Here is a 26,289-nt window from a genome sequence, read left to right as displayed (position 1 = left end):
GAATGTGGTTTAAGTACATAAATTGTATTTTGAGAGGTATGAGTCTGAACTCATATGTGAGTGATCCGTATATGTATGTGAATGCATCCAAAGATCTCATTGTGGCTGTGTATGTGGATGATATTCTTATGTTTGGAACAGAGGCTATGATTCACGCGTTTAAAATTAGAATTAAGGAGAAATTAGATGTGAGGATGTTAGGAACCGATACTCAATTCCTATCCGTCCACTTGAGTAAGCCAAACAGCACCACGGTTGTGTTCGAGCAATCCGTGCAGATAAGTCAAATGTTGGATCTGTTTGACGTTACTCAAGAAGTTGGAGTGTCGACACCGCTAGCCAAGGAGTGCGAGGCGGGCCTTGACATTGTGGATAACGAACCGGTAGACAACAAGTTGTACGAACAGGCTGTGGGGCATATAATGTACGTCGCCACTGTAAGCCGTCCTGATGTCGCGTGTGCAACAGGAAAGTTAAGCCAAAGATGTGCGAATCCGACGGTGTCTGATTAGAATGCAGTGAGAGGTATTTTTAGGTACCTGTTGAAAACCAAAGACTTAAAGCTAGTATACCAAAGGACAGGACAATCTTTGAAGGTGTTTTGTGATTGCGATTTTACAGACTGTGCAATAGATAGGAAATCTAGAAGCGGGTATGTCTTCATACTTGCTGGTGGAGCAGTATCTTGGTTGTCAAAGAAGCAACCAATCATATCTCAATCCACATGCGAAGCGGAGTTCGTAGCGATGCAAGAAGCATCTAGAGAGACTGTGTGGATGTCCTGTTAAGGGAGTTAGGTCAATCGTCATATTGTCCGCGTCCATGCAAAATTTTCTGTGACAACATTGGAGCTATTTCATGGCCCAAGGATGAAGTAGTTGCCGAGAGTTCGAAGCATGTCCAAATGCGTTACTTTTATGTTAAGAACTGCGTGTCGAAAGGGATACTAGATTATATCTATGTATCTAGTTCTGAGAATGTTGCCGACATTCTCACCAAAGGGTTAAATAGAGTTAAAACTCCATATTTTACCAAACCTATGGGGCTTGTAGAAACTAGCGATGAAAGGGGAGTGTTAAGAAATGTTAAGTTGGTATGACCGCTGGTTACTAAAAGCTAAGTTGGTACGACTCCTAATGACGCTCCTTTGTCTTAGGAGTCGATCACGCGCTAATTGCTTAGACGCATCCTGTGTGATTAGCCGTTTTTTATAAGAAACAGAAATAAAAGGTGTGATAATTGATCCGTGTGAATCAGCATGAATATCAACCCCAACCTATATAAAAAAACACATATACAAGCTATATGAACCTGTTAATACAGTGTTAAATTCATTAAACTACCTCTGTTATCTTAACCGAAACAGGGGGACGACTAATTCGCGGCGTCGATTATACGAATCGTAACGAGAATTTACGCCTCTCGCTGACACGTTTTCCTCGCGACCGCGTCTTTCCGCGAATTGGTAGTAACAATTTGTTTATTTACAAAAGATTATACTTTTAAATACCCTTTATTTTTTAATACTCTTTTACATTTTTTATTAATTTTTTTACTTTTCCTTTTCTTTTAAGTATACTGTGATTGTGTTATATATTTACAACATATATGGTGGTATCATATCGTGAGCACAGGAAAAACACAAGTATTTTCGAAAAAACGAAGACTTAATGAAAGCGGATGCATTGCAAGAGCATTTTGCTCTTCTCACATTATCTGGGAAACATACTTGGTTGACACTAAAAGAAATTGATCTATTGCATATTAATCTATCGACAACAACGATTTGCTATTTTTCTCCGTTTAGCTGATGATATTTTGCGATATATAGATTTCCAAAATGAATTAATAATAAACCAATAACCAAGAATAAACCAATACCTGCAATTGCTCGATCATCACTCACTCTCTTTCTCACTTTCCACTAAATTTCTACTAATACTATCCACTAAAAACTTTCCATTAATATTACTAACGATGCCCTGAGTTGTTGGAGCTATACTTAATTGTAAGGTGTTACTAGAACTAGACTAAGACTTTAAAAAAGAATTCGAGATATTTAGTTTCTGCTGCAAGAAAATGTGAAGTTCGAACGCCTGTAACACACGCCTGGCTTTCGTTATTCTCGGCTACGGAAAGAGGAAGCGTCAACACTTTTAAAGTTGTCATAAGTGAAGCCCTCATCTCTATGGTGTGTATGCCAACGGTTCCAAACATCTTGAGATTGAAACACCTGAAAACGCGAGATTTCATCATCCCTGGCTTACAAGCTCGCCCTAATATTACGTTTCCCTATTAAATAAAACAATTTCCATGTGAAATATCTTCTTGCATTTTTGATAATTATAGAATAAGGAATACTTCAAAAAATAATAAAAATGTGTATCCATTTACATCAAGTTGGAGCCTATTGCTGCCAACAGTTTTCATAGGAGGGTGACAGACTTTCTTTCAAGAGTTTAGCGAATGTAGTTTCTATAGCTACATATGCATACTATTTATATTGGCTGCATTACTATCGAGGATTAAATTGAATGTACTAATTTATAGAAATCGCCGTAGCGAATCATAGATGGCGTAAGAAACTCCCTAACTTTTTCCAGTTCGATATTTTCACGATCATATAAACAGGCCTCGACACTCGCTAGGGAAACCCGTCCGAAAATTGAATCGTGTCTAGTCGTGAGAAATTCACATGAAAGATCAACAAAGTTAGCGTTCTTGCGAGATGGATAAAGATGAGTAGAGTATCTGTGTCTCTGTCTGAGACATTCATATTATGTCACGCATGCGCAGAACAAGAACCTTCTTGTCTTCCATGTTGATTTTTCACTACTCACTTTCTGAACGGATTTCTCTAGGCTTCGGTATATGAACATCGAGACCTTTTTATATGATCGTTGGTATTTCAAAGCCAACAGAACAGAAGAGACACGAAGTCTCATTTAATGCCATGACTATTCTGTTCTCAGTTAATGCTAGCAACTCGTACGGATTATTGATCAGTCTCAGTGACGTAGTTAAACAAATGGTCGAACATTTAATCGGTTGGATTCACTAGTGAAAGGTACTGCTGTCACTAATAATACGACTACTACACCGCACGGTATTTTTATCGATAATGCTGACACCTCAGACACGATCAAGAAGAGTCAGACTGAGGTTCGCAACGATGCATTTTGGATATTCCACCAAACAGACGAAATTTCTGTGAGAAGCCTTCGCATGGACAAATGGCTCCAAGATAGAAAGCTTTGGCTTTTAGGTAGCACACTACCTCTGCTACCAAGGAGGTAAACACTGACTATTCTGTTACGAATCTTTCCTTTGTTCAACTTTTCACATTTAATATCCATAAAATTTTGCACGATATTAATAATTTTTGTCTTTTCTGCGGAATAGTTTTGAATCTGATAATCTATCACTTTACGATGACGATGATGATTTCTCAAGTAGAAAATCTGTTAATAATTGAATAAAATCCTTTCTTTATTTAATTTCTATTTATAGCATTTTTATCTACAATAAAATGTTAGATATAATATAATATTAGAGAATTATGAGAAATACTAAGTTGTTTTATTTGGTTATTATTAGCAGTGGTCGTATTATTAATGACATTGTCATTAGGTGATGATAACAAAATCCGCAATCACTTAGTTGCCAACCCAATATATTATTTTTCGTAATCTGAATATCTGTGAATATATTCGTGACGTCTTTTCGGATTTTAATATGTATATGACATGATGGTATTTTTGTGACATTTTTCTATTTTATTTAGTTTATGGTCAATTTTAGTTTTATTTGAAAATGAAACATTTCTTTCTATTTATTTTGCTTAACTTCACATTTACTGTTTGCAAATTTATTGTTTACAAGTAGTTTTACGTTTTTTGAAACAAAGAATGGTAGAAAAATATAAGTAAAGAATACCATGACCGGAATCTGAAGATCTACTCTTTCCAGAACACTTAACTTTGACATTGAATTGAATCGATCGATATTTGCTATGTAGTTTAAACACGTAAGACACATTGTATACATTAAACGTTGTGAATAGCCATTAAATACAGTTGATGCATTAACAAAATTTTGACACTAGTCCTAAGTAGAGCAATTTTCTTAGCGCAAAACAATAATTGCTACACAATGTTGTAGTTCGTTGAACAGTTTGTTAAAATGTCAAAGGATGAAGTTTCATTATTTTAAAGATACTGCTTTAAAGTGTCAAATATTACGACTACAGATAGTAAGAATAATAATACAAAGATGGCGTAAAAATTAAATAACAAAAATAGTGTACAAGTTGATTGTAGGATATGATTACATTAAATATTAAGATATATTAAATTTTAAACTACTTCTGTAATGTTAAACTTCGTAATACTTTAGTAGTATTAGACCATTTTTCGTATAGTATTATGTGTATCTAGATGGTTTTATACGTTCAATACCTTGTCATAAATACAAGAATAACATAAAATTCCTGGAAAATAAAAATCTTTTCAAAATCTAATGAGTTCTTGGGTTCTATGTAGTTCGTTCTATCTATATAGTTGCGTTTATAGCTATTAAGATAATCTAATCGAAAAATGAATATTTTATATAATTGTTCTATATTTTCTGCCATAAACTTACAATATATGCCACTAAAGATTTCATCATAGTGTAATTCATACCCTTCTTAGCGCATTCATAATATAATCTTTACTAGATTAAACTTATTGTCAGAGTTCTAGGGAAAAAATGACGAATCCATATATAAAATTTCCAATTATTCTATGTTGTAATTAAACTGTTTATTTTATTCAAATATTATTTCCAACTAGTCTTATTAAATCCACTAAACTCGATGCAAAGTTGCATAATTTGCGTCACTTCGTTTCTACGCTAAAAACAATCTATCTTGGTTCATGGTCGTCATTTAAACATGGACAATATGGCAACTTAATATCGATTATCAATAATCAAGAAGCCAACAGTAACGTAAAGTAGTCTTTCAGCGGGTTCAGTAACGCTCGGCATGTTCAACAATCAGGCTGTTTCAACATCAAAATCCTATGAACTCCATTCTGGGACTTTTGTACGTATAAGATAATTGTTCAAATAAATATGAATAGATTGTAAAATAAACGTTGCACAATAACGAATATTCTAAATGACAGAACAATATGAATTAGGAAATTTTTTTTTTGCAATTTTATGCATAAGAATATTATATATATATTTCATATGATACAAGATTTTGTTTCTTACAACGATCTAAATCAAGCAATTCTTATTGCTGAAACTTTCTGCATAAGAATATGTGTCGCGTATTAATTTTAATAATAATACTTTAATAATAAAGATTGTATTATCAAACAATTCGAACTATTTTTGCAACATAATGGAGAAAGCTACTGTAAATTATTAATGAAAATAAAATAAGAGTTTTATCAATTTCTTCTTATCAATGTTATAGTTATAGGATTCGTATTACGACCGACATTTGTAACAAGTAGAACTTTACATAGGATTTACAATAATAATAACAAATAATATAATTATAATTATAATAAATATAATGTAATAATAATTATAATTGTGATTATAATTACAGTAGCAATAGATAATGAATAATAGAATTAGATAATAATAAATATTCTTTGAGCAGATAAAATTTACAATTATTGCATGAATTTAACGCAACGCGACACGGAAAAAGATCTAAATTAATTCTATTACTTTTTACTCGACGGTAACCCGCGAGTTATTTGATGAGAACAGTAACGATATTAACTGTGTTATTCTTCAGCAGACTATATGTGTGACATCATTTATGTTGACATCATTTCCTTTATTATAACGATAAAGAAGGTTTCTTTCAAATATTTCTTACCATTTTTCAATCTACTTACTTACTAGGGACGATAACTGAAAATTGTTCCTTATTAACTGAAGTTAATAGATTTTCGATTCTCATGACTCACGAAATTAGCCAATTCAATATCATACCATTGCAGGGCAGTTGAAACGTTTTTAATTAACACCATTAACCTTTTTGATGGCAGCGATGCATTTTCTGCCGATTTAAAGTTAATTTTGTCTTAACTGTTTAACGATAGCTAAATTATCGAATATCCGGAATCACTGACTTTGGTAACGCTAAAAAGACACGAATATGCTGATGAACTGTTTCCACTTGTCTCGATATGGTCAACGATTTAAGATTTGCAAACTATGGGCAGCGTGTGCCGCTTTGGTAAGCTTCCAATAGACTCACGAAACTCACATATTCTACATAACCTTTCAGTCTTTATCAAAAACAAAAATATCAGATCCAAAATAAAACATTTTCACTAAAAGTTTGTGCGATTCATAATATATACATAAAGTGAGTCACAGAAGTATTCGTACCCTTGCAATTACAATTTCATTTGATGTTTAGAGTTTATATCATAACAAATTGCTATTTTTCAATAAACGATATATCGATCAAAAGCTTAATTATTACATATATATTCCCATCGATAAATAATGCAAAGTGTTTATTGTTAAAAAAAATATTAGTTATCTAAATTCAATAATTATAAAGAATTATAAAGAATACGAATATTTCTGTGACTCACTGCACATGTAAAATTAGAGAAATATGAAGATAAATAGAAAAATGAGAGAAACACATCGAAGACTAAACATTGTGGAGTATTAAATAAAAAACAAATTTGTTCGTACATTTGTTCACTATACAAAATAACATATTTTCCATATGAATATTCGGAAGACATGAGATTTTTACACAAGCTGGTCTGTATTACGCGATTTAAGGGCGCCTGCGCTCTAAATTCCGATTCGAATAAAGCGAAACAGGGGAGCTTGACCCTTGGTCATTGGCGAGAATACAGACAGTCTGGTCCGCAGCCTTTACAGTGCTAGCATGCTCTTTGCGCAACAGTTCACCTCTTTGCCATGTCTTGCCAAGTATAAAAAGTATGTACGAGCCCAAAATTCACTAGAAACTTTCGTTTTATCCGCTATTGTTAGAAAGATTTCTAGTATCACGTCTATCGACAATTGTATAAGTTGCACATATCTTAATACTCAGATAGGGAACACTTTCACTTATTTCGAATCAATTACATTTGCATACAAAACTATATTTTCCTCATTTATCCGTGGAAAAGTGAAGCTGTTCCCAAAAAGAATATGTATAAGTACAAAAAATAAAACATAATTTACTTAGAAGATATTATTATAAATTTAGAAACTTTTGCGGCTACTTACAATAAGATATTTTATTATTTAAAATAAAAAGTTTCAAATCGTAGAAGTTTTCCCAAATTAAATACGTTTTGTATTTATTACTTATCCTTCAAGCTCCTCATTTGACCATATTTGAATACAATGGCAAAGTAAGAAAGTAACTTACCTTTTTCAAAAGTGTTCTTTTGCTTCATTTCAGACATTAAGAAGATTATAATCAATATTAATTAACAACATAAGAATCATTTTCATTTCTAATCGTTAGTGTATGTATACATTTTAAAATCAAAAGTTAATATGTAGCTACGTGCTATGCTGTTCATCCAGTAAGTGATGTGAGAAATGTATTTCATGAATCGCGATTGTCATTGCACTTCAATGGGAACACGCGTGTCACAGAAGATAACATCCGTATCGTACTCATAACTATGTCACATACTTCGATATACAACTACTAGTAAAAAATATCGGTGTTTCGCAACCTCTCGCTATTTCATAATTCTTTCAATAATGATCGCATCGAAATATAGATTTCAAATTTCACGTAATTAAATAATCGAAACACAACACTGTGAAACGGTGAAACATTAAAAAAGGACAAATAAAGAAATATGATATAAAGTATATGCGTACAATCAGCAAGTACATATATATATATACCCTTATCTTTCAATGTCAACATTATTTCCTTATTAATATTTAAGTAGGATGTCTCATTAGGCTATGTACGTATATGGCTGTATCTCGTGACCAATTGTAATTATTACTTATAAAGAAATTATTTTTTTTATAGGTCACGCGCGCCAAGCAAGGCGATGGACCGATACGAACGACTGGCGCGTCTTGGGGAGGGTAGCTACGGTGTAGTCTTCCAGTGTAGAGATCGGCAAACTGGAAAATTGGTAGCTGTTAAAAAGTTCCAACAAACTGAGGATGATCCTCTTATACGCAAAATCGCACTGCGTGAAATAAGGCTCCTTAAGGTCAGTCGTTATGCTTGAAAATACAGCAATGTGTAAAATTCTTAAGTTACCTATACGATATAATCATTACCGTTTGACTTATCGTTACTGCAAGATCTATTGTCAAGTCATACTACATAAGTCACATGATAGCGATATAGCAGAACAAGCATGATCATTTTAAAATTTCTGTATCATCGTAATCTTTATCATAAATATTATCGCCACACGAAAAATTTAGATATTTTGTTTATCAATCTGATACGTATATACTGTGTTTGAGATGATAAAATGAAAGTTAAATTAAAAGAAAGCGGAGATTGTATAATATCACAGAATAGAACAGCAGTTTCAATATTTAACAAGTTGAAAAGAGATTTCTTTCCTATGTTTATAGTTTGTATACAAAAAAGAAGGGTGGAGAAGAAAGAAACTGTTAGATACCACAAGGTTAGGATCAGACTATCTGAAAATAAGTCTCATGTCTTTCTTTACTTTTCTCTTCTTCTAACATGGTTCTAGCGCTTTACGTATATACATATGTATACGCATACCTTTAAGTGAACGATCCCTTGCAGGCTGGAGATACTAAAGCTCGCAGTGGCTAGTCTTGAATTAAGAAAACTTCGTTCAAAAAATATGGAGAAATTCTCGAAAGTATTATTAGCCTTAATTAAAATATAGATGTTTGACATTTCTTAAAGTTTTTTAAGAATATCGATCAGCTCGCGGAAGAAAAATTCGTGCTCTTGCACAGCAACGTAGCAATATAAATTCACCGTCAACGTCGACTGCAAGAAGTGGCCAACGGTCAATACCGTGGCGGTCAATATCTTAGCGTGTTCTGCTCTCGATGACCTAGCCTTATCGAAATAATCAGAGAGTTCTCTTCCAACATATGCGCATTCAAACCAGCGTCCACTCTGTTCTGACATTTCGCCTCAAGGATATCTTCTTTCGTCCGTACAGCAAATACGGGGCGTGATGTTAACGATTTCTTTACCACACGACTTTTGATCGCAAACGCTGTCCCCGATACCAAGGCGAAAAATTTCTGATTTCCATAATTTTTTAATATATTCAAGATCTATATAAACTACAAAAAAAAAAAGATAAGAATACTAACGCCAATACTAACGTATCACTAGGAATGCACAATTATTGGTAATATTTATTGTGTATGGTGCCTACACTGCCAAAAATTTTTTGCGAATATCTCGGAAAGTAAAGTTGAGCGATAGTTATATATATATATATATATATATGAAATCAACATTATGAACAACTTTATATATATATATATATATATATATATATATATATATATATATATATATATATATATATAAAGTTGTTCATAATGTTGATTTCATATATATATATATATATATAACTATATATATATATATATATTATATATATATATATATATATATATATATATATATATATATATATATATATAATATATATATAATATAATATATATATAATATATATATAATATATATATAATTATATATATTAATTATATGTATAATATATATATATTTATATATATAATATATATATTTATTTATAATATATTAATATTATTTATTTTAATATATTAATTTATTTTAATATATATATTTATTTATTATATATATATATTATATATATATAATAAATATATATATATATATATTATATATATTATATATATTATATATATATAAATATATATGTATATTAAATATATATATATGTATATATATTTATAAATATGTGTATATATGTATATATATGTATAAATATGTATATTAAATAAATATATATATATATTATATATATATAAATATATATATATAAATATATATAAATATATATATATATTATATATATATATTTATTATATATATATAATATATATATATATAATAAATAAATATATATATATATAATAAATAAATATATATATATAATATATATATTTATTTATAATATATTAATATTATTTATTTTAATATATTAATTTATATTTTAATATATTAATTTATTTTAATATATATATATATTTATATATATATATATATAAAAAGTTGTTGAGCGATAGTTATATATATATATATAACTCAATATATATATATCGCTTATATATATATATATAACTTATATATATATATATCGCTCAACTTTACTATATGAAATCAACATTATGAACAACTTTATATATATATTATATCAATATCGAAATTATCAAAATCGTTGTGGTGAAAGAAAGCTTATATATTATAAAAAGGTAACTATTTACGAAACTGACATCATCTTAGATTTACATGATCTTTTAATATGTAATAGAAATCAAAATTTTAAACAACTTCTTCCTTTGTATATTACCGTCATACTCTTCTAATTTTCGAGATATTTGCAGAAAACTGAAAAAACTGTCAGTATTACAATGAATTCTGCCCTACAAAATGTGTCTATGATATGGTCATAAACAAGGCCGACACGCTCGTCGCTTGGCAATCTGTTTATATCCATTATCCATTGATATGTTTATTTTTATTCCATACTTTACAAATATAAATAATCATTCACAATTACATGTGATGCAATACTGTAAGAAATTTTTTCGAAAATCAAAACGATTTTGTCAATCGAATATAGAGTATCGAAAAATAATTAATTAAATTCTTCATATTACGATATGAAAAGATATTCGCAACGGTAATTAATTAAATTTACAGCGCGCTACGAGGCGGTCATCGACCAATGCTAACGCATACATTGCTACGGACGCAGTTGTACAGACAGTACTATGGTAGTGGTACCGATTGATTCTTGCGAATTTTTTCTTTTTTTTTTTATTTATTAGAATACTTACAATCAATTCTCGTTGAGAATTTTCAGTAACTTCATTTGGCGTGATATAATGATATGGTTTATAATAGTTTTATATTGTTGGTTCTAATAGGATCTAAGGATTTAATCTAAAGGGTATTTTCTTTTTAGTCTGCGGATCTGGTCCGTCGTGTTAAGTAGTTGGGTGACTAATGGGTTGTGGTGGTTACTGATTCTTGTGTTATATCTGCTTCTGGACTTGTATACTTCATCTTTGACTGTAGGTATCTTGAGGTCACGGTGGATTGTTTCGTTGGTAACATACCAGGGTGCATTTAATAGGGATCTTAGCGTTTTCGATTGCAAGCGTTGGAGTATTTCAATGTTGGAATTACTTGCTGTTCCCCATAGTTGGATTCCGTAGGTCCAGACAGGTTTTATTACGGTCTTATAGAGCGTAATTTTGTTCTGCGTGCTTAGGTTGGAGCGACGGCCAATGAGCCAATAAAATTTTTTGAGTTTGTCCCTGAGTTGTTTAGATTTGTCTAAGATATGTTGTTTCCAGGTTAATCTCTTGTCCAGAGTCATGCCCAGGTATCTGTCTGTGTCCTTGTTGGGAACTGTTATATTGTTAATGCAGACCTGTGGACAGGTTTGTTTTCGCAGCGTGGAGGTTACATGTGTGGATTTTTTTTCATTAATTTTGAAGCCCCATTTGTGGAACCACTTTTCCATTGAGTCGAGACCTCGCTGGAGAGTGGATGAGGCTATTGTCGGGTTGGCGTGGGACGCTAATATCACTGTGTCGTCGGCAAATGTTGCTATGGTTATTCCTGTTGATATTGGTAAGTCGGCAGTGTAGATGGAGAATAGAAGGGGTCCGAGGACACTGCCTTGGGGTATGCCCGCTTCTATTGGGAAAGTTGTGGTAATGACGTCTGCGTATTTAACCATGAATTGCCTATTGGTTAGGTAGGACTTTAGGATGGAGTAGTAAGTGTGTGGTAGGACATTTTAAGTTTGTAAAGAAGCCCTTCGTGCCATACTTTGTCGAATGCCTGTTGAATATCAAGGAATACCGCTGAGCAGTATTTTTTCTTTTCGTGGGTTTGGCTGATATTGTGTGTCATTCGGTGGATTTGCTCTATTGTGGAATGCTGCTTCCGAAAGTCGAATTGATGATCTGGAAGGGTTTTCAGATCCTCTAGGAATGGAAGGAGTCGATTCGTTAGCAACTTTTCGAATAGTTTTGACAAAGTGGGTAGAAGACTAATTGGGCGATAGGAGCTAGTTTCGTGTATTGGTTTTCCGGGTTTAGGGATGAGCGTAATTTGTGACGTTTTCTAGGTTTTGGGATAGTATTCAAGGCGAAGAATTGCGTTGAAGATTGAAGAAATGAGTGCAATCCCTTTTACAGGTAGTTCCTTAATTGCTTTGTTACTTATTTGATCATGCCCCGGTGCTTTCCTAGGGATCAGACGATGGATTAATTCGGTAACCTCTAGAGAAGTGAAAGGTTTAATGGGGAGAGACATTTGGAAGAGAGAATGCAGGTATTCTGTTATTTCCGGAGCGGTATTGGAGGAATGTGGTTTGAAAATGTTGGATAAGTAGTTGTCGAAGAGGTTGGCTTTTTCTATAGGGCTTCGTGCCCATCCGCCTTACGGACAGTCAATTGGAGGGATTATTTGGGGGGGGGGACGTGTGAGTTTCCTGGAATCCTTCCATAGTGAGTAGTTGGGGTCGGCAGAGGGGGACCAATTGACGAGGTACTTTTGGATCATTTTTGAATTTTTTAATGATTTTAGTTAACTTCCTGGTTGCGTTGTTTAGCTTGCGTTTGTCGTCCGGTGTTCTATGGGTTTGCCATACTCTTCTTAGTCTTCGTTTTTCTGTAATTTTGTTTAATATGTAATGGGGGTATTCGTGTTTACTGATGGAAGTCTTGGTAGGTGTTGAGGAGCGGATGGCGTTTATTATGCTCGTGTTTAAGTATTCTGTGGCAGTTTCTATATCTGCCTTTGTTTTTAGTGAGATTGAGGCAGAGGTTGAGCGGTTAAAGATTTCTCTAAAGAGCTGCCAGTTGGTGAGTTGGTTGTGAATAAGGCCATTAGGTGGGTTCTCGATTACTGCTGAACCGACCGTTGCTATTACGGCGGAGTGGTCGGAAGAGAGTTCAGTCGAGGAGTTGATTTGGACATATCTGGGTGAGATATTTTTGGTTATGAAGAAGTCGAGTAAATCGGGGATTTTGTTAGTGTCAGTGGGCCAGTATGTAGGTTTATATGTGTTGAGGTAGTTGAGATTGTTGGTGGTTATGCTTTTCAGGAGGTTTTCGCCTCTTGCTGTGACAAATCTGCTGCCCCATTGGGTATGTTTGACGTTATAGTCTCCTCCAGCTATAAATCTATTGCCCAAGGCGTCAAAGAGGCTGTCGAAGTTCTCATTAGCAATCGAGTGTCTGAGAGGGCAGTATACTGCTGAGGTGGTGATTGTACCATGGCAGTCTTCTATTGCTACGCTTGTGCCTTGAAGATAGTCTTTCTGCAATGTTGGAAGCTCGTAATGCTTAATGCTGGATTTGATGATGATTCCGGTGCCGCTGTATGCACTTTCCACTGGGGTGTTGGGTATGGTAGAAGTTGTAGCCGTGTATTTTGAGGTAGTTTTTGTCGGTGAAGTGGGTTTCGGATATGAGTATTACGTCGATTTGCTGTTGTTTTAAGAATAGTTCTAGTTCAAATTTGTGCTGAACTAGACCGTTGGCGTTCCACAGAGCTATTCGCATTGGTTTTATTTTGCTTCTGTGCGTATGAATTTGTCCATGAAGAGTGTGAGTAGTGACAGTAAGTTGTTAATTTGCTCAGTGTGCTTCTCGATAAGTTTTTCGAGTCTGGTGAAGCTGTCTATGTTTTGTGGGGTGGGAGTACTATTTTCTGTGTGTTCACTGTGGTTTTTCGAGTTGTTTACGTTTCCTTGTGTTGCCTGCACATAGGATATTGATGGTGTGGTGAGTTTTTGGGGTCTTGGTTCTTGTATGGTAATCTCCTTGGTTCTTAGTTTTGGTTACTTAATATTATGTAGCGTTTTATAGGCTCAGCATCCTTTGTAGTTCGCAGGATGCTCTCCTTGACAGTGGATGCACTTCGCGGGGGTTTCTGGGGATTCAGTGCATTGGTCTGTGGGGTGACTACCTGCACATTTTACGCACCGGAAGTTATGATTGCAGTATTTCTGCGTGTGGCCGTTCCTTTGGCACCTTTTGCATTGTACTATTTCTTTCTTTACAAGAGGTGGTTCGAACTTAACTATGGAGTTCATCAGCCGGTTGACGTTGTAGATTTCTTTGTTATTTTCTTTTTGTTTTATATCTATGAAAAATAGCGATAGTGGATTTTTTGAGATTCTATGTTTAATGTTGCTAATGTTGGTTACCTCATGGCCAAGATTTTGAAGTTCGAACTTTAGTTCGTCTAGGTCGACTGAGTGATGGATATTGCGTAGCACCACTCGAAATGGTCTTTCTTGCTTGAGTTGGTAAGTGTGGAAGTTGGCATTCAGGGTTTTTAACAACTTCGTTAATTTCCTATATGCGTCAGGGTTGGCCGGCAGGACTTTTACGCTGTTGTTGTTGATTTTCAATTTATATTCGTCCTTGCCGATTTCTTTTTGGATTGTCTTTGTCATTGATTGGATGTCAATGACATCATCGATGAAGATTGGCGGGGGAGGGGGGTTTTTTGTGTAAGTTGTTTATTTACCTCTGTAGTTGTGTCCATAGCGACATCAGCCTCCAGTATCGCGAACCTGTTGTGGGTGGTCACTTGGCTGGCTGGCGGGTTGGGTTGCCTTTTGCTCACATTGGTCCTGCTGGCTTCGAGTTTACGTTTTTTCGTTAGAGGGTCGTTCGCAAAGAGGGGTATATTGTCCCTTTGCCACGGGGGAGAAAGAGCAGCGTTGTTGTAACTACGCTCTGTAGCTCCCGTTTGGGATGATTGGGCCATCGTCGATCTAGTTAATTCAATGTGAAATAACTAGTCGAGAGGCTGTGATTCCGATCAGAGCTTAGTAGCGTTGGATTTTTCACTAGCACGTTTGCAAACACTTGGCTAGGTTTGTTGGATTCGCTTTCGACAGATGGGCGTCACGTGTTGTTTTGTGAACTTCACAGGGCACTGGACACACGTCTGCACACTTCGGCACTCACCAGCAAACAAAACCTTCTTGCGAATGTCTCGGAAACTAGTACAGAGCAACGGTTATATGCATAGGAAAAAGTTGTTTAGAATCATGTTCTCGACAATATATTAAGAACTCATCGAAATAAAAAATGGCGGTAGGTTTCTAAATAATTATGTACCTAAATATAACATATGGTACATATAGTGCAGAATAGATGAATGTTATCAATATTGTAAGAAAACGTGAAACTCAAATGTCGGGAATAATCGCCAGGCCTTTGTAACATCAACCAAATCTCAATTCACAACAGAGACCAGGCCACACACCGAGGGCAAGATGGCATCCAGATGTCTACGCATCCTTACTGCGTACCCTCAATAGACTCAAGGACCCACCAATAAATCTTGGCATTTTCATAATTAAGGTCCTTCAGACCAAAAACAAGCATCTTCTTTTTCCAATGTTCTTTAAATTTTTGTTTACTACGAGAAGATACGGGAAAATTAATTTTCTCACATTCGGTATTTTCCGTTAGCAACTTTCTCTCAAGGGCGGCTAAGACCCTTCCTAGTCCACCAGGATTCTTGTGCTCCAATCAAAAACAATATCTATCGCCCTCGCTTTCCTAACCAAAATTGTCCTTAACGAATCAGCTCATCTCGTGGCCTCAGACATACTCACCCCTAGCTTTCCTCCACCACATCACCGTCACTAAACATTACTCAGTCTCTATCTTTGGAATAGTGGACATCTTTTTACCGGGTTTCTACCCTTAGACTAGTTGCGTACTTAACGTATCAGTGTAACTAGGTTTTACTTAAAGTTGTTGGAGTTAATTGTGATTTACGTGTGTTAATTTAGTGTGTATTCCATTGTGATTGCTGAATTCATAATAAAGTTTAATAAAAGCAAAATTGATAGTTGTGTTACGATTCAGCTATTTTATTCTTTATCATCCAACCCTCAAGTTTACGTGACACCTTCATCGTCTTTGGCGAAACTTTTCAAGACGAGAAGACGAACACTTGAAGATAATATAAATGAAGCCCACTCCCTTCCTGCATCGTGGACTAGCGGGCCCTAACGGTTTCATGATTCCGACACTTAGGATTATTCTCACTCATTCCTTATACAGTCAGTTCAGCCTGTGCAGGCGACCTAAACGGACGTGCGAAACAGTGCTCCAGTGAAAGTGCGGCAAGAGAGAAGAGAAAGGGTCAAAGTAAACGCCCATCGACAAAACGTAAGATCATGCAGATTCCACCAATAAAAATAACCAACTCAGGAGATACATATTTTATAAATAGAGTTACAGACTCTACATATGTAGAGAAAAAAGACGATAACATGGAAATAACACAAGCCGACGAAGAGGACAATGAACCAACACACCACGAAGAAAGCTGGACGATGGCAACTTCCAGCAAAAAACGCAAGATAACCCCGTTCGCAAGCGGGAGGAAAACCGAAACTCTGGAAAAAAAACAATGGCTTCAGGATATCAAACTGCATAATTCATTCCGCGCACTGCCAGAAGAGATAGCAACGGGCCCAACGGAAAGTCCGACAAACCGCATTCCTAAACCACCACCAATATACATAGATGCGAAAATAACTGACCCCCTCATTGAACTACTAAACAACACTGCAGGGAAAGATAACTATGTTATCAAACAGATAAAAATAGACCAGGTGAAAGTGCAAACCAACACCCCAGACACATTCAGAAAAGTGACAAGATCACTAAAGGATAAAAATGCAGCGTATCACACCTACCAGCTCAAATCCGACAAAAGCTACAAAGCAGTAATCAGGGGATTACACCCAAAAACAAATACCGACAAAATAAGCGAAGAACTAGCAAAAATTGGACGCAAAAAATCATCTTACGATACACTGCCCATCCATGGGAAAAATAGAGGAGGTTAGTTGCTATAACTGCAACGGAAAACACCCAGCCAGTTATAAAGGTTGCGAAGCTAGGAAACAATTACAACGCAAACTGTTCCCGCCCCTACGAAGCAGGACAAACACTAACATACAAGTCCAACAGAACAGCACAAAACCCGAAACAATACCAAATACAGAACACGCAATAAACACTAAACACATCAGCACCAACATCTTTGGTAGTCTAAGCTACGCGCAAGTAACTATCCAATCGACACACACAGACAACCAATACCACAACAATAGTAACAACGACACTGCAGAAGTCAAAGAACTGCTCAAACAATCCATAAAGAACACCGAAATGCTAACCAGAATGATAAGCGAACAAAACGCAGTACTCAGACAGCAAACCCAACAAATCACAGTCATGCTACAACTACTTACAAACGTGCTAAGCAAAAAATAAAAACGGACACGCTAAAAATAGCAGCCTGGAACTCAAACGGCCTACAACAACGGGCCCTTGAAATTAAAACATTCATATACAATAACAATATAGACATACTACTTGTCTGAGAAACACACTTCACTACAAAAAGTTACATGAAAATACCATACTACATCATATATGATACCAAACACCCCTCAGGAAAAGCTCACGGAGGGACAGCAGTGATAGTCAGAAACGATATCAAACATTATCTACACAGCCAAGTTAATAAGGAATATTTACAAGCAACCACCGTTACAGTTCAAACTAGCAGCAACTACTTCCAGTTGTCAGCAGTATATGTGCCTCCGCGACACAAAATAGCATCACAAATGTGGGAAGAATACTTCCAGCACCTAGGGGACAAATACATCGCAGCGGGAGACTACAACTCAAAGCACACGCTATGGGGATCAAGAAACACTACACCTCGAGGCAGAACACTGGAAAAATACATTAGAAATAATAACCTCAATATATTATCCACAGGAACATCGACATATTGGCCGACTGACCTGAACAAAAAACCAGATCTTCTGGACTTTGCAGTTACAAGGGGACTAAACACAAACAAACTAAAAATAACACCCAACCTCGAGCTCAGCTCCGATCATACACCCATAATAATTGAATACAGAAACAAACCAATACTTTATAGCAAACCAGTAACACTATGCAATAAATCCACCAAATGGCGAACTTTCAAAGAAATAATAGAAAGCAAAATAAACTGCAACATCCCATTGAAAACTCCTGAACACATAGAACAGGCAGTAGCAACATTGACAGCAACTATTCAAGAAGCAGCAAGGACAACCACTACACCCGAATCAGTCAGCAGCCAAACAATAACAATTCCGCAAGAAATACTCGACAAAATTAGAGAAAAAAGAAAAGCGAAAGCAAAATGGCAAAAACACAGAACTCGAGAAAACAAAAAACACCTAAACAAACTTGCAAAGGAAATAAAAAACAAAATAAAGGAGTACAACAATAACGAATTCGCAAAGTTCATAGGGACAGTCTCTACACACGAGAACACCAACTACTCACTATGGAAAGCCACGAAAAAAATAAAGAAGCCAATAATACCCGTCCCAGCAATCAGAAAAGCAGATAACACATGGGTAAGAAGCAACGAAGAACAGGCTGAAGAATTCTCCAACCACCTCTGCAACACATTCACACCACACATTATCAACAACAGCAACCTCAAAAGTCGTACGGAGGAGGATGCGCAAACCACTATTATCACAACCGACAAGGAATACACCATACCTAAAACATCAGCACAAGAAATTAGAAACATAATTGATAAAACAAAAAACAACAAAGCGCCAGGAATCGACCTAATCAATGGTAAAATCTTGAAAAACCTTCCGCCAAAAGCAATAAGACTAATGACGATAATATTCAATGCAATTCTAAGAATTCAATACTTCCCCAAACCATGGAAATTAGCACAGATCAAAATGTTACATAAACCAGGCAAAGACCCACACCAAAGTGCATGTTACAGACCAATATCACTCCTTCCAGTATTTTCCCAAATACTGGAAAAAATAATATATTGCCGGATAAAAACAATAATAAAGACAAAAAGCTAATACCGGATCACCAATTTGGTTTCAGAAACAAACACTCCACGATAGAGCAAATGCACAGGCTTATAACGAAATAATAATAATAGCACTAGAAAACAAGGAATACTGCACAGCCCTCTTTATGGACATAGAGAAAGCATTTGATAAAATTAACCATGAAAGTCTACTACAAACAATTAGGAAACAATTCCCGGAGCAAATACACCAATTAATAAAATCCTACCTAAGCAGCAGAACATTCGTAATAAAAATCATGGACACACATTCTGAAGTTAAAGACATCAAGGCAGGGGTACCACAAGGAAGCGTCTTAGGCCCAATACTATACACATTATACACGGCGAACATACCAACAACTACCAATAGCACAGTACTGACATTCGCGGACGACACAGCTATACTAGTCAGGCATACTAACCCAGAAACGGCAGTCAAAATATTACAAGAACATATCACAAAAATAGAAAAGTGGCTACAAGAAAAACAAATAAGAGCAAACCCCAATAAATGCAACCATATTACATTCACGCTACAAAAAAAGATACCACCAAACATCCTACTGAACAGCACGCATATAACACAAACAAAGCATGTCAAATACCTAGGACTCCACTTAGATACACAACTCACATGGAAACTACATACCAAATCAATAGTAGAAAAAATACAGAAAACAAGGAGACAAATGCATTGGCTAACAAGCCGAAAATCCAAATTAAGCATAGAAAATAAATTAAAAATATATAAAACGATCATAAAACCAATCTGAACGTACGGAATACCACTATGGGGGACAGCAACAATGAGCCATATAAACAAAATAGAGATAATACAAGCTAAAATCCTTAGAACAATAGTAAACGCACCATGGTACGTTAGAAATGATGACATCCGGAGGGACCTGGGAATCCCAACGGTCAAGGAAGAAATTAGCAGATACTCAGAAAAATACAAATCAAGAATAGGAACACACCCAAACCGGCTAGCTGCGGAAACGTTCAATACCATAAACATAGACAGAAGGCTAAAAAGGAAGCACCCAGCAGACCTCATAAAGGATATAACCTAGCAATCGCGAGGGTGATACCCCGCCGGGGGTAGCCACCAACATGTTAATATAACTGTTAAAAAATTCTACCAAATGTTCAAATTGGACAAATTGTGAATTTCAATAAATGAATAAAAAAAAAAAAAAAATTCTTTATACAATCAACACGGACGAACGTCGAAGAATATCCTACGCGACTTCTGTTATTTCGAATCAACATAACGCTTGAGTAACGATCTTATACTTAATTCGCGTAGTTTTACCTTACGATATAGTATAATAATTACTGTAATTCATAATGTATCAATCTTAAACTTTCTTTTATATGTCACTTTCACACTGTTGTACCAAAAAAAGTTGAACTGTTGATTGTTTAATCCTTGAGTTTCCCAAACTCATTGTATTACATGCAGTATATTTAAAAAACGTTCTGATTATAAAGGTAATTTGATTTCTAGAATCTGAAACATCCGAATTTAGTCAATCTTCTGGAGGTCTTCAGACGGAAACGGAAATTGCACCTAGTCTTCGAATACTGCGAGTACACGCTACTAAACGAGATGGAGAGATATCCGAGCGGGTGTCCAGAAATCACTACGAAGCAGCTTACATGGCAAATTCTGCAGGGCATCGCGTATTGTCATCGACTAGGTTGCGTTCACAGGGATGTAAAACCGGAAAATATTTTAATTACAGCCGATGGCGTAGTGAAATTGTGCGATTTTGGTTTCGCACGAATGCTCAGTCCTGGTGAAAATTACACAGAATACGTCGCAACTAGATGGTACAGAGCGCCTGAACTGCTGGTAATTTTTTTTACATAATATAATCATTTCTTTCCATTAATTTTTTAAGATTCCATTCTATACGTACTTGTTATTAATAATTCATTATCTCTAACCGTTGAAATCTTGTGCATGACATTAACGACAAATTGGTTAAAACAAAAAATAAAATTAATATAGATATTAATTCAGTATACTAATAAAAAAATTATATATTTTTTTGATTCGTTTAAATAATGTATTTTATTAATTAATTCACTAATAATATTTATTCGTATTCTGCTTGGATCTTTTTCGTACTTCTAGATTTTATTGACTTATTATAATAATTAAATTATTTTTAATTACTAAGAGAACGTGTTCTTCAACAGGTAGGAGATACTCAATATAGTACACCAGTCGATGTGTGGGCAATTGGTTGTGTTTTCGCAGAATTAATACGTGGAGAAGCGTTATGGCCAGGAAAATCAGACGTGGATCAATTGTATTTAATTCGAAGGACTATTGGTGACTTATTACCGAGACACATAGCTATTTTTCAGCAAAATGAATTTTTCGCTGGTATCACTTTACCGACTCCTCAAACCCTCACGCCCCTCGAAACTGTTCTACCTAATAGAGGCAATACAATTCTACAGGTGAATTTTTACATTGCTTTCTTTATCTTAAATAAACGGTTTAAATAAAAAATTTTTAGTAAATTGATCATAGGAAGATTTAATTGATTCCATTCATTTCATCTAACAGCTTGACTTTCTTAAGAAGTGTTTGAACAAAGATCCTGACGAAAGATGGTCTTGTGAACAACTTCTACAACATTCTTATTTTGAGAATTTTCATTTCAAAATGCCCGAAGTTGAAATGGAGGAATTCGATAAGCTTAAAAAATATCGAGATCGATCACGAGTATGTACAATTTTATAATAGCAAGAATACAATGAATAATGAGCCAGATAGAAAAGATACATGACATTTTTCTTACTACAAGATTTATATCAAATACTAAAATATACAACAAGATAATATATTGCATACAAAATAAGTAACAAAAATACCCTTACCTATTATATATCTATTGTATTTTAGAATAGTAATTACAGTCAAATGGTATTACCCCAACTTCCCAAGCCTGGTGCTTCGGTACATAGTCAAAATGAAAATCGGCCGAGAAGCTCCTCCATGCATCATCAGCAGCAGGATTTCGATCATCTGCCTATGATTAAAGGCTGTAATTAAGCTCCTCTGTGATTGTATTATAATTATACACGTATACATATATATTTATTTGTCTATTTATTTAAACTTTATAGATTTTCATTATATCAATTAATGATTGTTAATAAATTTTATTTTTGTTTTGCACGTTTGTGTTTATAACTTCTGAAGAGATTTTGTATAACTAATATGATTTCAATATCATATATATATTGTATCTATATTATATATACATCTTAAAATAAAATTTTGTATAAAATGATATTATTGTATACTATTATATATATATATATATATTTATATATTTATTTATAAGATACACATATATTAATAGATTGTTCTTCTTGAAAGTTAATTACAGAATACAGCCTTTCATATAAGTTTATCTTTTCTTAATTTTATTAATCATTATCATCCTATTTTTTATGCTAACTAAATAAATATTATTACTTCATTAAAGTAGTTTAATACTACAGACTTTACATACTGACAACATTTATTACACATTATACAAGTATATTATCTCTAATTATGTACTATCTTTCTTCATAATCTGCTGATAGACTCTTACAAAGGGATGTGGACGTCGATCTTCTTCTGGTATTCTACATTGTATTTTATACCACACAACATGAAGACCAATAAAGGCAGTAGTAATCACCCATAACTGATAATCCATTTTTATATAATCTTTTTGTTTACGTTTATATAAAACAGAAAATATCCAGCTATATCTCTTGTATGTATATTAAACCTGATTTATATTATCTTCCTGAAAAACTTACATATAAAAGATATCTTTCGTAAATAAAATATATTTCATAATCACTTACAAAATTTTTTATCAATGTGTAATTAATCACAATGTGTTTTAATACTTATAGATTACAATCACGATCTATCGCACTACAATCGTCCATACTTGATCGTACTTGAATATAATACATAACCTAAATATATTAAGTGTATTTAAAATTGATTGGCTAATCATATTTTATATGCTCTATTAAAATTTTCCATGAATTTCGTTTCGTAGTAATTTGATAATTGTCACTTATCAATTATTAATTATAACACTCTGTAATTGAAAAGTCATGCAGTTAAAATAATAAACAATAATGAAACTCTCAAATGTCACTAGTCAGTAGCCAATAGTTGCAACCGCAACAATCAAGTCTTATTTGCATTTACTGCCCTGTCTCGTTGGACAGATTATAGAGTATAGGGGAATTTAACGTGCCATCTCCGATGCAAAAGCGAAGCCAAAGCATCGTTCCTCGTCCTCCAATTCTTCTAGCTCTTACAAAGAGAACAAAAATTAACTAACTACATAACTCTGTATACAGTTAGAAAAAGAAGACTTTATTTTAATGAAAATTAAATTATTGGCTTTTTTTGTTGCTATTTAATAATTTTCAATGCGTAAAATTTGAAAATGCAAGTCCTAGTTGTAGAAATCCAGCAGTTCAGAAGTTACGCATATGTAAAGTTAAACATTTTTAATGTCTATAATTAAAGTGTTGACGCATAATGTAAATGAACTTTATCAAAAAGTGACATATTAACGTAGCCTGTACATACATACACTTGTTACAGCCAGCGACTACACTCATTGGACGAATCTTGGATAGAAGGCAACATAACGTCAAAGTAAACTATTAAATACGTTAAAAATGCTCAACTTTATATACGCATAACTTTTGAATCGCTGGGTTCCTAAAGTTAAAAATTGCATTTTCAGATTCTACGCATTAAAAACTACTAAATAGTAATAGTTTTATTTCCATTAAGACGAAGTTCAGCCAGAAAATATTTTGTAAGTGGAAATTTTAGATGGTTTTAGGATAACATAAGTCACATATATATATATATATATTTCAGCAAAAAGCGGGGAATTGTTGCGATAATATTTAATATTCTTTAGACTTTAGATCGATTAGATGAAAGTAATAGTGTTATATGAAAGCTTAATATTTATTTTATATTTTTATTTATTGTTAATTTTATGATATTATCAATATTTCGAATCTAAACGAAATATTTTCCGTAAGATATAATGTATATAAATGTAACATAAGCATGTGTAATTATGCCTGGTGAAAAATTAATAAATGCGGTACGAAGTACCTTTTCGTTATACGGACTTGTACTTCCAAGGTATATAAATTTTTAATGTATTACATATAATATTATATAAGCATAACAAATCTTAATTTTATTTCTTAATTTTTACGAATGAAATTTTTTGTTGTCTAGGAAACTTAGCGTTTCACTTGCTAAGGAACTTCTAAATGTAGAAGAAAATGATCGTGAAATGTGGCTGATGCAAGTAGTAGAGCAAGTTTTAGCTCAAAATTTAAGTGATACACAGATAACCACTGAAAATTTGAAGCTAGCAATAGAAGAATGTATAAAACCCAATGCGTTAAAGGATACAGAAACAATACTAAATGTTATAGATGTATTTGATATACCTAGAATCAAATATGAGTTGTCTGAGAACAAATTTGTTTTGGAAACTGTAACACCAAATCTGGTTGCCGAAGCACAATATAAATCCATACTTTTTAAAGATAGATTTGAGTTGCTTTGGTACAGAACTATGAGACATGAATTATTTACTCCTCCAATGCCTGGTGAAAAAAAAAAAGATTGGATTGAATTAATACCGATTGAACATCTGTTGAGTGGAAGTAAAGAAGGAAATGTTTATGTTATGGGTCTTCTCTCTCAATTAGTAGAAGGTCAATATTATTTGGAAGACACGGGAGGTACAATAAAAGTTGATTTACAAAAAGCAATATCCTTTTGAAACTCCAGATATATGTAATTATTTATGTAAACATGAATATTTATAAATATTTCAGTATGCTAAATCAATTATCTGTTAATCGCACTTTCCTTAATATTTGTATACAGATTTCAGGATGGTTTGATCATGGAATGCTCTATAGTAATAGCTGATGGAGATTTCAAGGACGGTATTTTACATGTGAAAAATTTAGGTTTTCCACCAGCAGAATCATCTAGTAATGCACGTGTAGATTTTGGCAATGCTAATACATTTGGTGGTTTGAGCGAGTTTTCTTTGAAACTTTCTGAAAAACTAAAAACTTATGAAGAAAGTAACAAAGAGGGAATGATTGTTTTTATATCCGAAATGTGGTTGGATGATAAAACTGTTTTACGCAAATTTAAAATTATGTTGGAAGGATATTCTGAATATCCACCTATAGCTTTTGTATTATGTGGACATTTTTTAAGTTTTCCTGCAAAACCGTCAAGCAGGCAAAAATTGATAGAGGGATTAAAAAATCTTGCTGATATAATAATACAATATCCAGACATAAACCAAACTTCCAAATTTATTTTTGTACCTGCAACAGATGATATTGGATCACCAAAAATTTTGCCAAAATTGCCACTGCCCAAAAATCTTACAGAAGATTTTAGAAAAAGTATACCTGGGGCAATATTTGCTACTAATCCATGTAGAATTCAGTATTGTACAAAAGAAATTGTGGTGCTAAGGGGAGATATTTTAACGAAAATGTGTAGGAATACTCTTTACTTTCCATTTCACGGCAATATTCACGACCATGTAAGCTTTATTATATTACTGATTATGTATGTTGTATAAAAATGTGTAACTTCATTTTTGCTAAATGTTTCAGTATGCAAAATCAATTATCTGTCAATCTCATTTGACTCCTTTAAGTCTTCCAATGTTACCTATATATTGGAAATACAACCATGCATTACAAATATATCCTACTCCAGATCTCATTGTAACTGCAGATGGATTTGAAGCATATGAAACTACGTATTCTAATTGTCATATAATCAATCCAGGATCATTTTCAAAAAACGATCATTCCTTCAAAGTATATGTTCCAGCGCTAAATTTAGTTGAACATTGTGCTATTCCCAAAGATATGGATGGTGTCTAACAACAAATTATTATTGACGTTTGAAAATAAAGTATCAACAAGTAAAATATTCTTGTAAATTCAATAATAATAGTAATTTACTGTAC

General features: G+C 33.8%; 2 protein-coding genes and 1 long non-coding RNA gene across 10 annotated transcripts; 2 read left to right on the top strand and 1 right to left on the bottom strand.

The window, feature by feature from the left end:
• Positions 1 to 2,924: 2,924 nt before the first annotated feature.
• On the top strand, positions 2,925 to 22,515 carry LOC100647930 (cyclin-dependent kinase-like 4). 5 transcript variants are annotated; one of them, XM_048406100.1, is made up of 7 exons: positions 2,925 to 3,067; positions 3,137 to 3,293; positions 8,042 to 8,231; positions 20,712 to 21,059; positions 21,410 to 21,676; positions 21,786 to 21,944; positions 22,125 to 22,515. In XM_048406100.1, the coding sequence occupies exons 2-7, from the start codon at positions 3,226 to 3,228 to the stop codon at positions 22,272 to 22,274; spliced, it is 1,182 nt and encodes a 393-aa protein (XP_048262057.1). In that variant the 5' UTR covers positions 2,925 to 3,067; positions 3,137 to 3,225; the 3' UTR covers positions 22,275 to 22,515. The 5 variants fall into 5 exon arrangements, with proteins under 5 accessions (XP_048262057.1, XP_020718957.2, XP_003395870.1 ...); XM_020863298.2 differs by lacking the exon at positions 8,042 to 8,231 and adding an exon at positions 4,999 to 5,086 and having other exon boundaries at positions 2,940 to 3,293; XM_003395822.4 differs by having other exon boundaries at positions 2,946 to 3,293.
• Positions 22,516 to 22,630: 115 nt separating this feature from the next.
• LOC105665805 lies at positions 22,631 to 23,635 on the bottom strand. The gene is made up of 2 exons (XR_001098763.3): positions 23,087 to 23,635; positions 22,631 to 23,025 (listed from the first exon to the last, which is right to left on the bottom strand). It is a non-coding gene; the product is annotated as an uncharacterized LOC105665805 (long non-coding RNA).
• A 142-nt stretch (positions 23,636 to 23,777) lies between these two features.
• Positions 23,778 to 26,250, top strand: LOC100648247 (DNA polymerase epsilon subunit 2). Of its 4 annotated transcripts, XM_048406097.1 has the most exons (6): positions 23,778 to 23,903; positions 23,995 to 24,069; positions 24,135 to 24,410; positions 24,510 to 25,053; positions 25,171 to 25,854; positions 25,928 to 26,250. In XM_048406097.1, the coding sequence occupies exons 3-6, from the start codon at positions 24,343 to 24,345 to the stop codon at positions 26,201 to 26,203; spliced, it is 1,572 nt and encodes a 523-aa protein (XP_048262054.1). In that variant the 5' UTR covers positions 23,778 to 23,903; positions 23,995 to 24,069; positions 24,135 to 24,342; the 3' UTR covers positions 26,204 to 26,250. The 4 variants fall into 4 exon arrangements, with proteins under 4 accessions (XP_048262054.1, XP_048262055.1, XP_048262056.1 ...); XM_048406098.1 differs by having other exon boundaries at positions 23,995 to 24,410; XM_048406099.1 differs by lacking the exon at positions 23,778 to 23,903 and having other exon boundaries at positions 23,929 to 24,069; positions 25,972 to 26,250.
• The last annotated feature ends 39 nt before the right edge of the window (positions 26,251 to 26,289 follow it).

The sequence above is a fragment of the Bombus terrestris genome, chromosome 5 (assembly GCF_910591885.1).
Source record: "Bombus terrestris chromosome 5, iyBomTerr1.2, whole genome shotgun sequence".
NCBI classification, from domain to species: domain Eukaryota; kingdom Metazoa; phylum Arthropoda; class Insecta; order Hymenoptera; family Apidae; genus Bombus; species Bombus terrestris.
The sequence above is the reverse complement of the archived record's forward strand: the minus strand, read 5'-3'. Positions and strand labels throughout refer to the sequence as shown.

What these genes read in the sequence shown, in the direction of transcription:
- LOC100647930 (XM_048406100.1), top strand. Translation starts at nt 3,226, where the DNA reads ATGGACAAATGGCTCCAAGATAGAAAGCTTTGGCTTTTAGGTAGCACA. An exon ending in ACAGAGCGCCTGAACTGCTG is followed by an intron (nt 21,060 to 21,409) that starts GTAATTTTTTTT and finishes GTTCTTCAACAG; the next exon opens with GTAGGAGATACTCAATATAG. An exon ending in GAGGCAATACAATTCTACAG is followed by an intron (nt 21,677 to 21,785) that starts GTGAATTTTTAC and finishes TTCATCTAACAG; the next exon opens with CTTGACTTTCTTAAGAAGTG.
- LOC100648247 (XM_048406097.1), top strand. Translation starts at nt 24,343, where the DNA reads ATGCCTGGTGAAAAATTAATAAATGCGGTACGAAGTACCTTTTCGTTA. An exon ending in TACGGACTTGTACTTCCAAG is followed by an intron (nt 24,411 to 24,509) that starts GTATATAAATTT and finishes TTTGTTGTCTAG; the next exon opens with GAAACTTAGCGTTTCACTTG. An exon ending in ACGGCAATATTCACGACCAT is followed by an intron (nt 25,855 to 25,927) that starts GTAAGCTTTATT and finishes TAAATGTTTCAG; the next exon opens with TATGCAAAATCAATTATCTG.